We start from the raw sequence: 18729 nt of genomic DNA, 5'->3' as shown, positions 1-18729 counted from the left end.
GAAAATGTTTATGCAGTCATTAATGCTCATTGGGTTGGCTGTGGCAAAGAAAGATCTACTGTGCACAATTTTGTAGACATGGTGATGAATTGCATTCTGTATAAAGAATACAACTTGAAAATGATCATGTATTAACATTGCAAGCCGAGTACTAGGCATATATCTTTAATTGCATTTGATTATCATAATGAGAATCCCACATATTAATACAGTCAGCTGACGTTAGACGCCATTTTGTCAGCCATTTCCTATATGGATCCACTGCCAGTGTCTGCACAGTTATAGTACACCCCATCTAGCTTCTCCTTCTCTGCCCGGGATTAGTAAACAATTACGAATCCCGAAAAAACGGTATCCGGGTGGATGAGAGACTGTCTAGCGGGCCGGTTAGCATCCAAAAGACCTCTACCAGGCGCTTTGTCCCCGAGGACAGAAGCGACAAAAGTCAGCCATGGCTTTGAAGATTGTTAAAGGGAGCATCGATCGGATGTTCGATAAAAATCTTCAAGATTTAGTACGTGGAATTAGGAATCACAAGGAAGATGAGGTAAAACGATTAGCTGTGTTTTCGGAAATGTCTGATTACCACTGTCAGTAAGTCAATGTTTGTAACATATCTCATTGCTAAATATTCTGGTTAGCCAGCTACAATAGCTCACCTATTAGATAGCCATTCCAACCTTATGCTAGCTGTCTACCCGGTATGCTATCCACATAGRTAAATAACTAAGGCGTCTTGTCATGAAGTTAATCAGGACTGAGTAGGCAACCGAATATAAACTCTGGTAGTATTAGTTAACTCGGTAACTGTCAATGTGCCATTGCTCGATAATCGTAATTTGGCTAGCAAGCTAACATTAGCAGTTTATCGCCACTACATAGCTAGCTACTCATTTAGCAGATGGGTTTTATCCAAAGCGCACTTTATTTTGTTTCGTACTGGTCCTCTGTGGGACTCGAACCCACAACCCTGGCGTCGCAAGCACTTATTCTACAAACTGAGCCACACGGGACCCTTCAAATATTATGGTTCTTGCACGAAATACTACTTATAACCAGTTGTGAAACGCTACCTTTTTACTGCTCATGGCAACTGCTTTCAGGTGAAGCTAATAACTAAGAGGCTAACTAGCAGTAACGTTAGCTAAGTTTATCCACCTCAGCTGATGTGATCAGGATGATGCGCGTAATAATACTTTTCCTTCAGCACTATTTTTCTCTTATTTGCTAATTGACAGTAGCTAGATAAAAATTGTGAGTTCCCTTTGTGTATATTCATCTCATATTGCATTAATAAAAACAGTGACATGCAAACAAAGTCTAGACGATTTTGTAGGCCTCGCTCTACAGCGTCATGTCAGTGACAACGTTGCATAGGTAGACGAAAGGATGCTTCTGACTGGAAAAACAGAGGTCCTTTTATCCAAACTACTATACTTTCGCCACCTTTTTTAATTCATTTTGTTTGTACAGTTGTGGGAAATAGGTGAAGTGACACCTCCGAAGAGTCAGACCGCAGATTACCGGATGCTAGGTTTATGCAAATTGTAGATTTCATAATCATGCTTTATTAATATGGCTGTAGACTATACTAGCTATGTATACTGTGTTAGCAACATCAGAGGACATCCAATGTGGTGTGGAAAAAAGTAGTATTAAGTATTGCCATAACAGGGAACAGCCTCATAACGGTTGATTATAGTTCCCTGTGGTATGACAGCTTTTATGGTAGGAAATGCTCCTGTCTTCATGGGTGTCACACCAGTGTTTTCAGGATGATGCTGTGTTCTGCAAATTAGATCATCAAAGAATCAGCATCATCACAGAGGGTGACAGTGGGTTGGCCTATAGTCTGTCCAATAGAGGGCACTGTTTGAATGAGATATGGAGGTGGAAGTTGCTCCAGAATGAATTCCTTAGTTTTAAACCGATTTTAAGTTTAGGAAATGATGTCACTTAGTGGAGACCATTATGCTGTTAGGCTGGATGTATTGCTACCATTCAAAAAATTATGCCAGTCAGTAGCTAGGACATAGGGAGTCTCTTATTGCAGAAGTTTCTTGAGCAGAAGAGTGAGCTGGACCAATGTTGAATTGGGAAACACTCAAACGGGACAGTTTTATCTCCATCTCTTCATTCAAAGACTCAATCATGGACACTCTTACTGACAGTTGTGGCTGCTTTGTGTGATGTATTGTTGTCTCTACCTTGCCCTTTGTGCTGTTGTCTGTGCCCAACAATGTTTGTATCCTGTTTTGTGCTGCTACCATGTTGGGCTGCTGCCATGTTGTTGCTACCATGTTGTTGTGTTGCTACAATGCTGTGTTGTCATGTGTTGCTGCCATGCTATGTTGTCTTAGGTTTKTCTTTATGTAGTGTTGTTTCTCGTTGTGATGTGTGTTTTGTCCTGTCCTATATTTTTATTTAATTTATTTGTATATTTAATTCCAGCCCCCATCCCCGCAGGGGGCCTTTTTCCTTTTGGTAGGCCGTCATTGTAAATAAGAATTTGTTCTTAACTGACTTGCCTTGTTAAATAAAAAATGGATAGCTGCTGCTGGATTCCACAGAGCTATGGTGGCCACTGAAGAATCATTTGCCCAGTCAGTTATCTGGCAAAAGAAAGTAAATGTTTTGTCATGTGCTTTTTCATTGCTTAGCCAGACTGACAAAGCATGATATCTTTGACCACTGTACTAAACCATGATCTTTTGATTCAGGTCCTAATGTGGTCCCCTTTGTGTAACTTAACCCTGCTTACTAAGTTAAGGTGTTGGTTACCCAGCCAACAGTGGACAGCTCACTGAAATATTAATGCCTTGTGTGTGTTCTCTCCAGACCTGGACTCTATTTGCTTTATGCATGTAGGGATATAATACAGCTACACCTATTATACTTAGTCACTCCCTCATTTAAAAGGGAAGCAAATCTAAAAAGGTGTTAAGGCACACAATGCAACTGATACTAAATTGTAGAAGACAATAATATGTAACACTAACAGGGATGTTATGGGCTCCTGAGTAGCGCAGCGGTCTAAGACACTGCATCTCATTGCTAGAGGTGTCACTACAGACCCTGGTTCGATTCCAGGCTGTATCACAACCGGCCGTGATTGGAAGTACTATAGGGCGGCGCACAATTGGCCCAGCATTTGTTAYGGTTTGGCCGGGGTAGGCTGTCATTGTAAATACGAATTGGTTCTTATCTGACTTGCCTAGTTAAATAAAGGTAAAAATATATAATTATTATCCTGTCCCTGGAAGAAGAACAGTGTCTGAGAAGGTCCCTCCACTGTCTCCCTGTACCTCCTGGAGAACCTGCTGTGCTAGCACAATGTAGGCCTTGGCTGTTTCAATAGGATCTGAATTGGTCGTTGAATTGGTCGTTGAGTCAGAATGTGATAGGAGAGCACTCTGGTGATTCAGAGCATGGTCCTGTGTGTCCATGCTCTGCAGCCTGGTTGCAAGTATAATGTGCAGAGTACAACCCCCCCCCCCCCRCCCRCTTCCCCCTGTCACTGTCTCATGACTGCAGACACATGACCAGCACACTTGTATTATAGAGCTCTCTGTGTGTGTGTTCCAAGGTTCTGTTCCACCAATGTTTTACTCTGCTCTATCAGAAAGTCTAACCAGGCTAAACAATCTCTGTGTAGCAGATAAATGTAGCATTAAACCTTGAAATAAAGGTTACTCACTACTTATTCTTTAATTCCAAGTTCAGAATAAAACCCATTCAACCGTATACTGAAAACCCTAACAAGCCTAAAACATTTCTGATCAGAAGCTCTGTTTGATTATCCTTTATTTTATAGATTTATAAAATTAATGACATTTCAAATGCCCTTACGATTTCTCCCCTTAGACTATTTGTAAACTGGTTAACTGAGGTCAACCAGGAGAGGAAAGTAAAGTATCATGTGGAGGTTGTCATTGCTCTGTCTGTTCCTCTGTCTCTTCTCAGGCTAAGTACATCTCCACCTGCATTGATGAGATCAAGCAGGAGCTCAAGCAGGACAACATTGCTGTCAAGGCCAATGCTGTGTGCAAACTCACCTACGTAAGACCACAGACCAGCACCCCTCACTAAAACTGCCGTTACTGAATTTGCCCTCACTGAAACTGCCCTCACAGTGAACAACACAGAGATGCGCAACCAAAAACACTAGCTATATATCCTTGGCCTACTATGCATACTTTTTCACTTGATAGCATGTACTTTGAATACTGCCGTACTCAGGAAAAGCTCTTTGATAATGGATTTAGCTCTCACTGTCCACAGGGACAGCATAGTGGATGTTCAATGCCCTCTCCCCTGGTGTGTTAACAGTTACAGATGCTGGGCTATGACGTCAGCTGGGCTGCATTCAACATCGTGGAAGTCATGAGTTCCTCCAAATTCACATACAAGGTGAAAAAGTGAAATAATGTGCTWTTATAATGTTGGTATTTGAGAATGTTCTACTTGAGATATAATTAGCCTTAGGTCAGAGGTTTAACATGTGCTCTCTCCTCCAGAGAATTGGTTACCTGGCTGCCTCCCAGTGCTTTCATGAGAGCACTGATGTCATCATGCTGACAACCAATCAGATCCGAAAGGTCAGTGTTGCTTTTTCCCCCTTACTTTTGGCCTGCTGGTCTCTGATTAAAGACCAGTTCTGATACCTGCTATTTCCTCCCCTCTCCTTCTATTTTTCTCTCCTCTTTCGCTTTCTCTCTCCCTATTTTTCATATTTTTTTCTCTCTCAGGATCTGAGCAGTCCTAACCAGTACGACACTGGTGTGGCTCTCACTGGCCTCTCCTGCTTCGTGACCCCTGACCTGGCTCGGGACCTGGCCAATGACATCATGACTCTTGTGAGTCACATTCTCAAGTTCTTTCTACACATTTGTCTGTTTCATGCTTGTCTGACCTATCTCTGTTTGTGCTACAGATGTCCCACACAAAGCCGTACATCAGGAAGAAGGCAGTCCTGATTATGTACAAGGTGTTCCTGAAGTACCCAGAGTCTCTGCGCCCTGCTTTCCCCAGGCTGAAGGAGAAACTGGAAGACCCTGACCCTGGTGAGATAGACTACCTAGTACCTACCTACTTCTCTGTTGGTTGGGGCCAGACAGATTTTTTTGTATCACCTTGAATCATAAATTATGCAATAACTAAGGAATATAGTGTCTTAASTGGTGGAAGCTTTTTCAAATTATTTGAATGCATTTCACCTCATTCGTATCATAATGTCCTTCAGCATGGATTTTGTTGATCTCATCTCAACACTCCCTGTGTGATGCCTCTGTCCTGTAGGGGTCCAGTCAGCGGCTGTTAATGTCATCTGTGAGCTGGCCAGGAGAAACCCTAAGAACTACCTGTCTCTTGCTCCACTCTTCTTCAAGCTCATGACCTCCTCCACCAACAATTGGGTCCTCATCAAGATCATCAAGCTGGTGAGTGAACAGGGAGCTGTGGGAATGAATGTGTGTCAGTAACAAATTATTGCCAAGTATCACAACATGGAGAGGTGTTGCTCCATTAGTGTGTTGTGTGTTTCAGTTTGGTGCCCTCACACCTCTGGAGCCTCGCTTGGGGAAGAAGCTGATTGAGCCCCTAACAAACCTCATCCACAGGTAAAACACACACACAGAGATCCAACCAATAGMTGTTTTGTTCAATCCCTATAACAAAATGTTGTCTGATGAAAATAATGACCTTCTGTTTATCCCTACTCCTTTTCTTACTCCTTCTTCCTCTCTCACAGTACCTCGGCTATGTCACTTCTATATGAATGTGTCAACACTGTAATAGCAGGTCAGTATTCGTCTTCTCACTTCTTCTTTTTGTAGGTACATTTTAGTCTGTGCCGGGTGTAGGCATCCCTCTTTGTGAAGCTTGCGTATTAACTGAAGATGTGGGCAAGCCCAGTTATTTCTGACTCGTAATAAAAACACAATATTCTCTGTGCTATGTTTATAATCTTCAGTGTGGGCAGTTGTTTTTTTAGTGTCTGTGATGTGCCACTGAGGAGGTTGTGTTGACTATGCGGTTTGTTTTATGTGAAGTGAAAAACATCACTGTGCTTTTAAGATTGCAGCTCGTGATAAGTTGTTTTTGACAAGTTGTTGTCACAGCAGGATCTGATTGTCGTTGTCCTCTGTTACAGTGTTGATTTCCCTGTCCTCTGGGATGCCAAATCACAGTGCTAGTATTCAGGTAAGTTTCAGCCGTCATGCCCACACTTTCTCTTCTAGCTAATGATGTTAACCCTTTCCACTCCAATTTGATGACGATGCATGTTTAAACCATGAATCTTTTTTAATTCTTTGTTTTTACCATAAGTCTTTTTCAAAAGATGAACAACAGATCAAACAGGCTAGTGCAACTGAATAAAATGTGTGATTTTATAGCTCCTAAAATGTCTAGATGCATGTATTTGATGTACAAAGACATCAGCTGGAATATACGGTCACTTTTTCCCCAAAACAGTTGCGGTGCCCAAATTATATTACTAACACTGGACCTGAATTGATTTTAATGGCACTTTCCCTTCCCTTCCTCCCTTCTCTCTATCCTTAGCTCTGTGTCCAGAAACTGCGAATCCTGATTGAAGACTCGGACCAGAACTGTGAGCCCTCTGTCAATGCCTGCAGTGTGTCATTCTCTCATTGTCTGTGTGTTTCTGAGTAGCCACCCATCTAGCTTCCAACAACCTAGATCCCAAACTCTGGATAACTCGACATTTTGATCATGGTCCCACACAGGGGGCTGTTTTACATTTCACTGCACATAGTTGCAGTTGTGACTGTATCAAATGGTAGMGTTTTGTCTTCATCCATTTATACATCTCTACTTCATCAGGCTATTTAGTTTTTAAACTTTCAGTATATTTGATAAGTCATTCATTGGTCTAACAGGTTACGGCTAACAGTAAGTTAAACCATCTACGATCATTATGTTGATGCAGCTGGTGACTCGAGTTATCTGGGCCCCTTAGTAGGTTGTGTGTAGATTAGATATATACGTTGGCAGCTATGTCTTGTTTTACATTTGAGTTCTCGACTGTTTCGCTAGTTAGGCTCATAACATCAACCCCCCTTGCTCACATTTGACACCACTTTAGTCTCAAACATCATAGAGTTTACAGGGCTTCTCCTGACCTTTTCTGATGAAACCAAACCTGTATCTGCACAACAGCATTTCACCTCAAGGTCACATTCACACACATTGATCCATAAACCTGATATGTAGCTATCTGTGCCTGAGATATCAACAGCCCAGATAATAATTGGATGTTATAATATGCCTGATTCAGCAACAACAAAAGATCTTATTGGATTATTGCACAATGGCTACATATACCTAGGACTCAAGTTGGTGGCAAAAAACAAAACGTCCATGTGTATATGTTGTCTCGTGTCTGTTCTCCATCGTTTTGTGTTTCTTTGTATTTTCCTTTTCTTTGTTTTAATATATGTGAAAATATCAGGTAGTCAGTCAGACAGCACGTTTTGTATACTATACTGTGTAGACAGTCATATTATATAAGAGAGGCATTTAGAATAGGGATAACGGCCTACAGTAATGTAATCAGTGAGGTTTCAGCGGCTGAGAGGGGATAGTGAAGACAGCCAAAGAGACCTAGATTGTTCAAGATATTTTGGGTGACCAATATACCTCTTGTGCTCTAAGACAGGGCGGTAGGCTATAGCCATAAGATAATGTCTACTGCGGAGTGTAAAGGCATGCTGTATGGCTCGTAGTACAGTCTCCATAGTGCACAGCCTCTAGTCTAGTGCATAGGGAAGTAGAGTAGAAGGCCCAGTGTATAGTGCCCTGGCCACTGAGTGTGTTGTCTTTGTCCATAGTGAAGTACCTGGGCCTGCTGGCCATGTCCAAGATACTGAAGACTCATCCCAAGTCTGTCCAGTCCCACAAGGACCTCATCCTGCAGTGTCTGGATGACAAGGACGAGTCCATCCGCCTGAGGGCTCTAGACCTGCTCTACGGCATGGTGCGGATAAGGGAAAGGGGGATACCTAGTCAGTTGTCCAACTGAATGTATTCAACTTAAATCTGTCTTCCGCATTTAACCCAACCCCTCTGAATCAGAGAGGTGCGGGGGGCCTTAATCGACATCCACGTCTTCGGCGCCTGGGGAACTGCCTTGCTCAGGGGCAGAACAACAGATTTTTACCCTGTCAGCTCTGGGAGTCGATCCAGCAACCTTCTGGTTACTGGCCCAATGCAATAATCACTAGGCTACCTGTCATAGCACATGGTCATTGAAAACACACTTACCCTAACCCCATGTCTTCACCACACCTATACCTAGCCTAGCGATTAGAGTGATGGGCCAGTAACCGAGAAGGTTGCTGGTTTGAATACCTGAGCTGACAAGTTGAAGAAATCTGTCGGTGCACTTGAGCAAGGCACTTAACCCTAATTTGCTCCACCTATTAAGGCTGACCCTGTAAAACAACACATTTCACTGCACCTATCCGGACAATACAACATTTTTCGATCTACTCATGGGGAAATGTCTTTAGCTCAAGAACCTCCCTGATTCTATTGATAGCCTAATGCCTCCAGGGGGGTACACTACCTACCTGGTTTGAGGAGGTAACTTTGGACAACTCTGAGTTCACCTCGGGATAACCTCTAACATGAAATTGGCTCACCTTTTAGCCAGGTGAATTTATATGGCAACGAATGCTTCAGAACTAACCTGCGTCGGTGAAGGCTAACTCCATTTATCCTGAGTGAAGTCTGAGCTGTGAGTTGAGGACCAGTGAAATCAAATTCCCTCCCTCTCGCAAATGTTTATTTATTTGAGGAAGAGACCGATTTTAAAATAAATAAAAAATACCTTTCACATTACATATTTGGTAATGACAGGATGTATTTGAAAGTAAACGCAGAGTAAAACTGATGTTATAAATTATTTTATTGATAGGAGTGGGTAAGAAGGTGCTGTGTGCATAAGCACAAAGATGGCATTCACTATACGTAATAAAAGCAAGACAGAACTTCTAAAAGCTTATTTCACATCATAGCCTGCTGAATTTGCAAGATGGATTTTCTTTCATGTTGATTTGGTCAAAAATGTAAAAGTGGCACTGACTCGCCCATAGATTGATGTTTCAGCATTGTTCCAATGTGTGGAGTTTGGCGTGTGACGTGCACTCGCAGTTTCAAGCCTGCTAGAGTTAGCAGTTAACAGTTCACCAAACCCACAGTTCGGGACGTTTTGGGGTCAAGGTTAAATTAATTACATTTTAAATGCCATTCATATTGTAAAGCATTCACAATGTTCCTGGCATTGTCTGTTGGGCCAGGATTATTTTGTTGGGCCTCAAGTTCCACTCTGATGCTGCGTATGTAACCATGTGGGTCGTGGGAATTTACCAGTTGTGAAGTCGTAAAAACCAATTGGATGCATTCATGTGATTTTTAACTTGTTGTGAAATTTTGAATAACTAATGGCCAGCAAGCTGCGTCAACCATAAACTAAAAGTACAGCTATCATGCTTGTCAGTGGTGGAAAAAGTACCCATTTGTCATACTTCAGTAAAAGTAAAGATACCTTAATAGAAAAGGACAAGTGAAAGTCACCCAGTAAAATCCTACTTAAGTAAAAGTATTAGATTTTAAATATAATAATTTCACATTCCTTATATTAAGCAAACCAGATGGCACAGTTTTCTACAATTTTTTAATTTACGGATAGCCAGGCGCATACTCCAAATGAAGCGTTTGTGTTTTGTGAGTCCGCCAGATCAGAGGGTACCAGATCTCTGACATGCACTGCCAACTGTGGAACCTTATACAGACAGGTGTGTGCCTTTCCAAATCATGTCCAATCAATTGAATATTTTACATTTACATTTAAGTCATTTAGCAGACGCTCTTATCCAGAGCGACTTACAATACCACAGGTGGACTCCAATCAAGTTGTAGAAACATCTCAAGGATGATCAATGGGAACAGAATGCACCTGAGCTCAATTTTGAGTCTCATAGCGAAGGTCTGAATACTTATGTAAATAAGGTATTTCTGTTTTTTATAAAACCTGTGTTCGCTTTGTCATTATGGGGTATTGTGTGTAGATGAGGATTTAGAATAAGGCTGTAACTTAACAATGTGGAAAAAGTAAAGGTGTCTGAATTCTTTCAGAATGCACTTTATTTGAGGAGTCTGCAGACTGCTGCATAGGTGATTCTCGTTGAGCGTGGAGACATAATGGTAACGTTTTGTCCACAACTCTGTCCATCGCTGTTGTAATCTAATGTTCCCAAACTGGAGATTTAAACAATGATTCCTCCTGCATCCTCGAAATCTGGTTTATCGACTCCCTACACTCGCCTATGTTATTAATTTTATTATGTGAAGTTTTAACTATTACATTATTATTATTATTATTAGTACAGAACTCTTTTCTGCCTGCACCTCACAAAAGGACAATTTCAAATGCGCCAATTTAAGATTTTAATTATGATTACAACGTACGCATAGGCTCTAGTTGTTATAAGAGAATATCCTGAAATGTTTTTTCAGATTTAGTTGAGGCATAGGCCTACAACGCAGTAGGCATAGCTTATAGGCCTAGTGTTTATATATTTTTAGCCATTTTTTATTTATTTTGATTCACATTGCAGACCGAATTGAAGTCCCTGGTACGAATGTGAACCGTTACACCCCTAGTTAGCGGCAGGCGGATGAGCAATATCCACCATTGTAGTACGGATGAACCCTGAGCTGGAATGTGAAGCTAGCTAATTTCAGAAACGCCTGGGTACATCTAGCTACATACTGGTAACAGTACCGTTTCTGATTGCCCCATGCCTCTGTTTCGCATTGACTATTTGTGTCCTCCCAGGTGTCCAAGAAGAACTTGATGGAGATAGTGAAGAAGCTGATGTTGCACGTCGACAAGGCTGAGGGAACCACTTACCGAGATGAGCTGCTCACCAAGATCATCGACATCTGCAGTCAGAGCAATTACCAGTACATCACCAACTTTGAATGGTCAGTACAACTTACTGGAGGGGCCTATAATTGTCTCTGGTTCTTTACACACTTTTAAACTCATACTTTCTGTGATCATGAGTCTCTGTGTGTCAGGTAGCGTTGAAAGACTCAGTTAACGCTTTGCAGTAATGTGTCCTGCTGTATTGTACTCTATATGCTGATCGGCTCTTACCTATACGTATTTTTAAGTTATTTGTAAATAGTTCAAGGTTTTTGTCGTCTTTTTTGGAATTACCTGCCATTTAGGGGCCTACCTTCCACTCACCTATCTCTGAAGTACATCCGTCTGACTCTGTCCTGTGTCCATCTCTCAGGTACATCAGTATCCTGGTGGAGCTGACCCGTCTGGAGGGCACGCGGCATGGCCACCTCATTGCCTCCCAGATGCTGGACGTGGCCATTCGGGTCAAGGCCATCCGAGCCTTTGCTGTGGCCCAGATGGCTACTCTACTGGACAACGCCCACCTGCTTACCGGCAACACACAGCGCAACGGCATCTGTGAGGTTCTCTATGCCGCCGCCTGGATCTGTGGAGAGTTCTCAGAGTATGTATTCATATCTATTCCTCTTCATATCATATCTATTCCACACGCTTTCTAGCGAGACTGTTTTCCACTAACTAGCTAATATCAGGCCAGTTCAGCCCTATATCATTGGCTTATCCCTCATCCAGTACCATCCTCCATCTCCCCACAGACACCTGGAGGAACCAATGGCAACTCTGGAGGCCATGCTGCGGCCCAAGGTGGCCACCCTGCCGGGCCACATCCAGGCCGTGTACGTGCAGAACGCTGCCAAGCTGTTTGCCACGGTGTTGCGCGGCCAGGAGGGGGCACCAGCGGACAGCACGGTGGCCCAGGAGACCAGCCAGCTGCTCATTGACAGGCTGCCTCTGTTTGTCCAGAGTTCCAACCTGGAGGTGCAGGAGAGGGTGAGTCACACATCTAACCTCCGGGGGCTATTGGCCATTTGAAAGGCGAATACCTTTTTCACTATGCATCTCTCTTTGCCCCCCCCTCATTCCTCTCCCCTCCCCAGGCTTCATGCATCCTGCAGCTGGTGAAGTACATCCAGAAGCTGCAGCAGAAGGATGTGGAGGTAGCTGAGGAGGTGACAGCTCTGTTTGCTGGGGAGCTCAACCCTGTGGCCCCCAAGGCACAGAAGAAAGTYCCTGTTCCTGAAGGGTCAGTCTGCCTGCTGCTCTCTTACTCACAATGCTGTTAAATTAAGCTTATAGTGATGCACAACATAATACATATATTTTTTTTATAGTACTACTTTATGCAGCCCATTACACAATTTTAGATATTGCAAAGTAGCTTTGTTTTTTAGTCTGTCTTGCAGACTATTGAATGTCAGTCTGTCTGAGTCGTATATAAAGTGCATACACAACATCAACAGAGACTTACTGATTCCATTTAAGCACTAAACACATCCCTATTGGACAGTACAGCTGGTGAGAACGTGTTATCTTGGTTTTGTCCCCAGTCTGGACCTGGATGTGTGGATCAACGAGCCTCCGTCTGGGAGTGAGTCTGAAGATGAGGGCAGGAAGTCCAAGGGGAAGGCTGTGTTTGCCAAGGAGGAGTCCAGACACACCAAGCCACGCTACACTGAGGTGGACGAGAAGGAACTGGCCAAGGTAAGATGGCAATGTATAAGACAATCACTGCTGTAGACCTAGTGATATACAAGCTCCTCAGTTCTTTCATCAGTTGATCTGGTGTTAAATGTTTGCTGCCCCTAAAACGATCAGACACCGAAGAGGTACACTGGTACACACCACTCAACCATAATATAAACACAATAGAGTTTTCATATGACTGACTTTATGCTGTTTCTCCCTCCCTCCAGAGGAGAGAAGTAAGGAAGGCAGAGCAGGCCAACAACCCATTCTACATCAAGGCCTCCCCCTCCTCTCAGAAGGTACGCAGAGCATCATTACCCAATTGGCAGCTAGTCTTGTGTGTTATCCTGACTCTTGCAGAAATGTAATTAATTACACATTTCAAACTACTCCCATCTAAATATGATCATTTTAAATCAAATCAAATCAAATCAAATTTTATTAGTCACATACACATGGTTAGCAGATGTTAATGCGAGTGTAGCGAAATGCTTGTGCTTCTAGTTCCGACAATGCAGTAATAACCAACAAGTAATCTAACCTAACAATTCCACAACTACTACCTTATACACACACAAGTGTAAAGGGATAAAGAATATGTACATAAAGATATATGAATGAGTGGTGGTACAGAACGGCATGGCAAGATGCAGTAGATGGTATAGAGTACGGTATATACATATGAGATGAGTACTGTAGGGTATGTAAACATAAAGTAATGGACTAGGAGCCTTTGTTATGTTCTTCACATTCGTGTGTTATAGTTCCTGTGTGTAACACTTGTTTCTGTGTGTGTGTGTGTGCAGGTGTACCAGGATGGTGTTGGTGTGGAGCACATTCCAGTGGTGCAGATTGACCTCAGTGTGCCTCTTAAGGTCCCAGGTCAGTCTCCTCTGGCCACTAGATTATAAACTACTGATTTCAATGTACAATGTATCAGTGAGTGGTTTGCACACAGCACTCTGTATCAAAACCTAACCCATCTCCCTTTTTCTCTCTTCGCCTCTGTCATACCTTAACCCCTCTACTGTACCTCTCTGTCATAACTTATCCCCTCTACTGTACCCCTCTCTCTCTGTCGTAACTTAACCCCTCTACTGTACTTCTCGCTCTGTAACATAACTTAACCCCTCTTTCTCCTTCCTTCGCGCGCTCTCTTTCTTTCTCCCTCCCGTTTGGTTTAGGGATGCCAATGTCAGATCAGTATGTGAAGCTGGAAGAGGAGCGTCGGGAGAAAAACAAGGCAGACAAGAAGAAGAAGGACAAGAAGAAGAGGGAGAAGGGCGAGAAGGGCCGCCGGAGGAGGGGGGACTCTGGCCCAGAGAGCGAGGAGGACATCACCCCCGCACACATGGTGGACATCGTCACTGAGGAGATGCCAGAGGTAGGGGTTTACACATGGTGTTCAGAGTAGAGGTCTTCATGGATCCAAAAGTTGACCTATTCCGAAATGGACATGGGACTTTCCCACCCAGACTCGAAATGCATCAATATAAAAATAAAWAAATATAGAGACCAGTTCCGTATAGATCTGGTCAAATCCAGACCTGGTACGATCTGAGTGATGGAAGCAGCTGAAAATGTACTTTTCCCCCCCTAAGCGACTATTAACCAGAGCTGATAAAGCGCGAGAGGATTGGAGGTGCCYCTCTAGCAGGCGGGGGAGTGAGCGAGTGACACGGGCAGCAGGGAGGGAGAGACTAGAGACAGAAGCCAACCAACAAGCTGACTCACTATAGTAGACTAATAGCTGCCATAGCTAGGTTATTTATCATCAAATATGATTACATAGCACCTGTCTTGACAGCATCAAACCGGGAGAAGCTAGTTATGCTAACTAACGTTAGCTAGCTAGGCTAACTGAGGCTGCAGTGCATGCACTTTCTCATTCTACAGTTACAAATACCAACAACTCCATTCAGAATATTAAGCATCAGCCTACCTGTTGGCTCTTGGTTGTTGTAGCCTATCCTTCTCCTTTTAATTCTATCTTCCATTCATTTGTTATCCTCTGACTTTTTCCACACGGGGGCTCTGACTGTAGCCTATTGCTGCTTTGACTTATGATTGGCCAGCAGCAACAACAACAAGCTACACGCACCACACTCCACTCTCGCGAAAAGAAAGAGCAGCAGCATAAATTATTACATTTCTCTCTACTGCAGCAGTCACGTTCGGATCTGTATGGGCCCTTCTGAACACGTCAGTTAAAATTACACCTACCCAAGAGCTGTGACAATCATATCAGATCTGACCCAGACCTGTGACATTATTTAGAATTCTGGATTGGGTCTCGGATATTCGGGTACAGGTGGATCCGTGAAGACCTCTAGTTCAGAACGTTTCATATAGGAATTTAAGGGGGAAAAAGAGAGCCCAAAACCTCATGAAAGTGGCTCAGGCCAAGAAGCCATAAAACATTATTGAGTGGTAATTCACATTTTAATTTCATATTAAATGCAACGATGTTATTTTGCACTGTCACTAACTCAACTCTCTTCCTGTCTCAGAATGCCTTACCCAGTGATGACGACGACAAAGATCCCAACGACCCCCACAAAGCTCTGAACATCGACCTGGACAAGTGAGTTCACTCATCACTGACCTCTGTATTACAGCTGTCCACTAATGGATTAGTATGAAAGCGCAGGCTATATAAACAGGCTGTGCTATTATATACTCTGCGGGGGTGTATAATCTCTTCCTGGCACCAATGATGAGAGATTGGTGCTAGTGCTGCCCTGGCCAGGCCCTTCCCATCCACACACACTCTCTCTCACTGTGCTCTGCTCTGTGGTTCTCTCRCTCTGTCTCTCTCATGCACACACACCTCTCTGTCCCCTTGCCCGAGCAGTTTGCTGGCAGCATCTCGCAGGTGAGTACATTCTCAGTGTCAGGAGGCCACGTCTGGGCCTGCATACTAAACTGACTGATCTGCTGTCTGTCTCAGTCTCACGCCTGCCCCCTCCCACTAACATAGCATTGCTCTCTCTCTTCATCTGATTCTCTCGCTCTCTGTTTGGGCATGACGTGACTTTACAGTTTAAAGTTTGATCCCAGTGTTCAACTACTCGATTTTCTCCCTCTCAGCCCTACTCCATTTGAAACCTTCTACAAGCTCCCTTCAGAATATCAGCATCCCCTCCTTCCAAAACTGTTATTGTGGCAGGAGCTGAAGAAAAGCGCTCTTCTCACTAACTTAAACTCTCATCACATCAATCTGTTTTATAGATGGAGGTAATTGATTTCTCAGTGGAACTGCTGATTTTCTGAAGTCCTAACTCAATCGCCAGTACTACTCCTGGATGGCTACAGTGCTGCTCTTATTTTAATCCTCACCCAATTCATTGGTCTTCAACATAATGTTAATTGCTAATTATTTGATTAACCTGTTAATGGGAGGGTTCCTCCTGACCCCCCCCCCCCCCCTCTTTTGAAGGTTTGTGTTTGAGATGTCGTGCACCTGAGTGGAGGGCTTTGTCTCAACTAGCTTCCTTTCCTAAAAGGAGACAAGGAAAATAGGCTAGTTAACACTTGATGCAGCCAATGGCTGTGGTTTGACCAGAATCCTTATGCACACGCAGGGCTGTGGTTTTAAGTGTGTCTACTTCTCTTTGTGCTCTCAGGCCTCTGGCAGACAGCGAGAAGAAACTGCCAGTCAGGTCACACCGTCCCGACGAGGTCCTCAAGAGCCCCATGGAAGACAGGCAGGTGGTGGAGGTTGCACCAGAGCCCAAGAAAAAGACAGGAAAGGAGAAGGAGAAGAAGGACAGGAAGGTTTGGCTCCATCTTTATTTCTTAAGAATATTTTTCATATTTTTGACGTCTGTTTCCGTAGTATTTGAGACCTTATTGACTTGAGGATTGTGTTTTTTTGTAATTGTAGAAGAGTAAAGAGAAGAAGAAAAAACACAAACAAGAGGAGGATCTTATGGGTGCTGGGTCAGAGGAGCCTGTCCAACCAGAAGAGACCAAGGAGGTGGCAGCCCCGCCTCCTGCCTCTACACCAGAGGTATGACGTCACAAAGGGAGGGACTACCTTTTATACAGGGACTATATATATATATATGTCTGTCTGTCTGTCTTCGGAAAGTATTCTGAATTTTTCCACATTTTGTTAGGTTACAGCCTTATTCTAAAATGGATTAAATATTTTTTTCCCCTCATCAATCTAGAAACAATACCCCAAAATGATAAAGCAAAAACAGGTTTTTAGAACTGTTGGCTAATTTATAAAATACAAAAAAATTGAAATATCACATTTACTTAAGTATTCAGACCCTTTACTCAGTACTTCGTGGATGCACCTTAGGCAGTGATTATAGCCTCGAGTCTTCTTGCGTATGACGCTACAAGCTTGGCATACCTGTATTTGGGGAGTTTCTCCCATTCTTCTGCAGATTCTCTCAAGCTGTGTCAGGTTGGATGGGGAGTGTCACTACAGCTATTTTCAGGTCTCTCCAGAGATGTTCGATCGGGTTCAAGTCCAGGCTCTGGCTAGGCCACTCAAGGACGTTCAGAGTCTTGTCCCGAAGCCAATGCTGCGTTGTCTTGGATGTGTGCTTAGGGTCGTTGTCCTGTTGGAAGGTGATCCTTCATCCCAGTCTGAGGTCCTGGGTGCTCTGGGAAAGGTTTTCATCAAGGATCTCTCTGTACTTTGCTCTGTTCAGCTTTCCCTTGATCCTGACTACTCTCCCATTCTCTGCCACTGAAAAACATCCCCACAGCATGATGCTGCCACCATACTTCACCGTAGGGATGGTGCCAGGTTTCCTCTATACGTGACGCTTGGCATTCAGTTCAAAGAGTTCAATCTTGGTTTCATCAGACCAGAGAATCGTATTTCTCATGGTCTGAGAGTCTTTAGGTGCCTTTTGGCAAACTCCAAGCGGGCTGTCATGCATTTCTCTGAGGAGACTGCTTCTGTCTGGCCACTCTACTATAAAGGCCTGATTGGTGGAGTGCTGCAGAGATGGGAGAACCTTCCAGAATGACAACCATCTCCACAGAGGAACTCTATAGCCCTGTCAGAGTGACTCCAATAAAGTTGTAGAAACATCTGAAGGATGATCAATGGAAACAGGATGCATCTGAGCTCAATTTCGAGTCTCATAGCAAAGGGTCTGAATACTTACAGTACCAGTCAAAAGTTTAGACACACCTACTCATTCAAGGGGTTTTCTTTATTTTGACTATTTTTTACATTGTAGAATAATAGTGACGAGATCACAACTATGAAATAACACATATGGAATCATGTAGTAACCAAAAAAGTGTTAAAGAAATCAAAAAATATATATATTTTTTCGAGATTATTCTAACCCTTTGCCCTGATGACAGTTTGCACACTATTGGCATTCTCTCAACCAGCTTCATGAGGTAGTCACCTGGAATGCATTTCAATTAACTTTTTAGGGATAGGGGGCAGCATTTTCACTTTTGGATGAATTGGTGGCCATATTTAACGGTCTCCTACTCTGTCCCAGATGATAATATATGCATATTATTATTACTATTGGATAGAAAACACTCAGAAGTTTCTAAAACTGTTTGAATTATGTCTGTGAGTATAACAGAACTCATATGGCAGGCAAACTTCCAAACAGGAAGTGAAAATTCTGAAAAGGGTCGATGTGAAAGTCATCGCCTATTCAAATCCCTGTAATTTATGGATCTGTTTGCACTTCATACGCCTTCCACTAGATGTCAACAGTCAGTAGAATGACTACCATTTTAGAATGAAGCCTCTAGTGTGATGTGGGACCGGATGGGAGGGGAATGAGTCAGTGGTCTGGCAGAATGGTAGTTTCTAGTCACGCACGCTAGTCATGGAATGCAATGTGTGCCATTACTTTTACAGACATGAAGAAATGCTCCGGTTGGGACGTTATTGGATATATATGATAACAACATCCTGAAGATTGATTCTCAACTAAGTTTGACCAGTTTATTCGACTTGTAATAACTTTTTGAAGTTTTCGTCCGACGTTTGCCTTCACATGCGCCAGTGTTTGGACACGTGTACTACACATGCTAGCTAAAGTTACTAATTTGACATAAGTAATGGACATTATCGAACAAAAAAA

General features: G+C 43.1%; 1 protein-coding gene across 7 annotated transcripts in view; it reads left to right on the top strand.

The window, feature by feature from the left end:
- The first annotated feature begins 274 nt into the window (after positions 1-274).
- Positions 275-18729, top strand: part of LOC111975676 (AP-3 complex subunit delta-1) — a 28568-nt gene continuing 10113 nt past the window's right edge. For 3 of the 7 annotated variants that reach the window (XM_024004175.2, XM_024004173.2, XM_024004171.2), the window contains exons 1-24: positions 275-547; positions 3964-4059; positions 4330-4410; positions 4518-4598; positions 4749-4856; positions 4934-5063; positions 5299-5438; positions 5545-5618; positions 5750-5799; positions 6152-6201; positions 6565-6613; positions 7854-7999; positions 10865-11013; positions 11331-11561; positions 11713-11947; positions 12055-12200; positions 12505-12658; positions 12871-12942; positions 13450-13525; positions 13828-14027; positions 15154-15227; positions 15498-15518; positions 16270-16420; positions 16530-16655. In XM_024004175.2, the coding sequence (XP_023859943.1) occupies positions 452-547; positions 3964-4059; positions 4330-4410; positions 4518-4598; positions 4749-4856; positions 4934-5063; positions 5299-5438; positions 5545-5618; positions 5750-5799; positions 6152-6201; positions 6565-6613; positions 7854-7999; positions 10865-11013; positions 11331-11561; positions 11713-11947; positions 12055-12200; positions 12505-12658; positions 12871-12942; positions 13450-13525; positions 13828-14027; positions 15154-15227; positions 15498-15518; positions 16270-16420; positions 16530-16655 (2736 nt within the window). In that variant the 5' untranslated portion in view covers positions 275-451. The remainder of the gene's footprint in view (positions 548-3963; positions 4060-4329; positions 4411-4517; positions 4599-4748; positions 4857-4933; positions 5064-5298; positions 5439-5544; positions 5619-5749; positions 5800-6151; positions 6202-6564; positions 6614-7853; positions 8000-10864; positions 11014-11330; positions 11562-11712; positions 11948-12054; positions 12201-12504; positions 12659-12870; positions 12943-13449; positions 13526-13827; positions 14028-15153; positions 15228-15497; positions 15519-16269; positions 16421-16529; positions 16656-18729) is intronic. The other 4 variants (XM_024004176.2, XM_024004174.2, XM_024004172.2 and 1 more) reach the window with 3 other exon arrangements.

Source organism: Salvelinus sp. IW2-2015, linkage group LG16, assembly GCF_002910315.2.
Source record: "Salvelinus sp. IW2-2015 linkage group LG16, ASM291031v2, whole genome shotgun sequence".
NCBI classification, from domain to species: domain Eukaryota; kingdom Metazoa; phylum Chordata; class Actinopteri; order Salmoniformes; family Salmonidae; genus Salvelinus; species Salvelinus sp. IW2-2015.
This window is presented reverse-complemented; position numbering and strand designations above follow the sequence as displayed.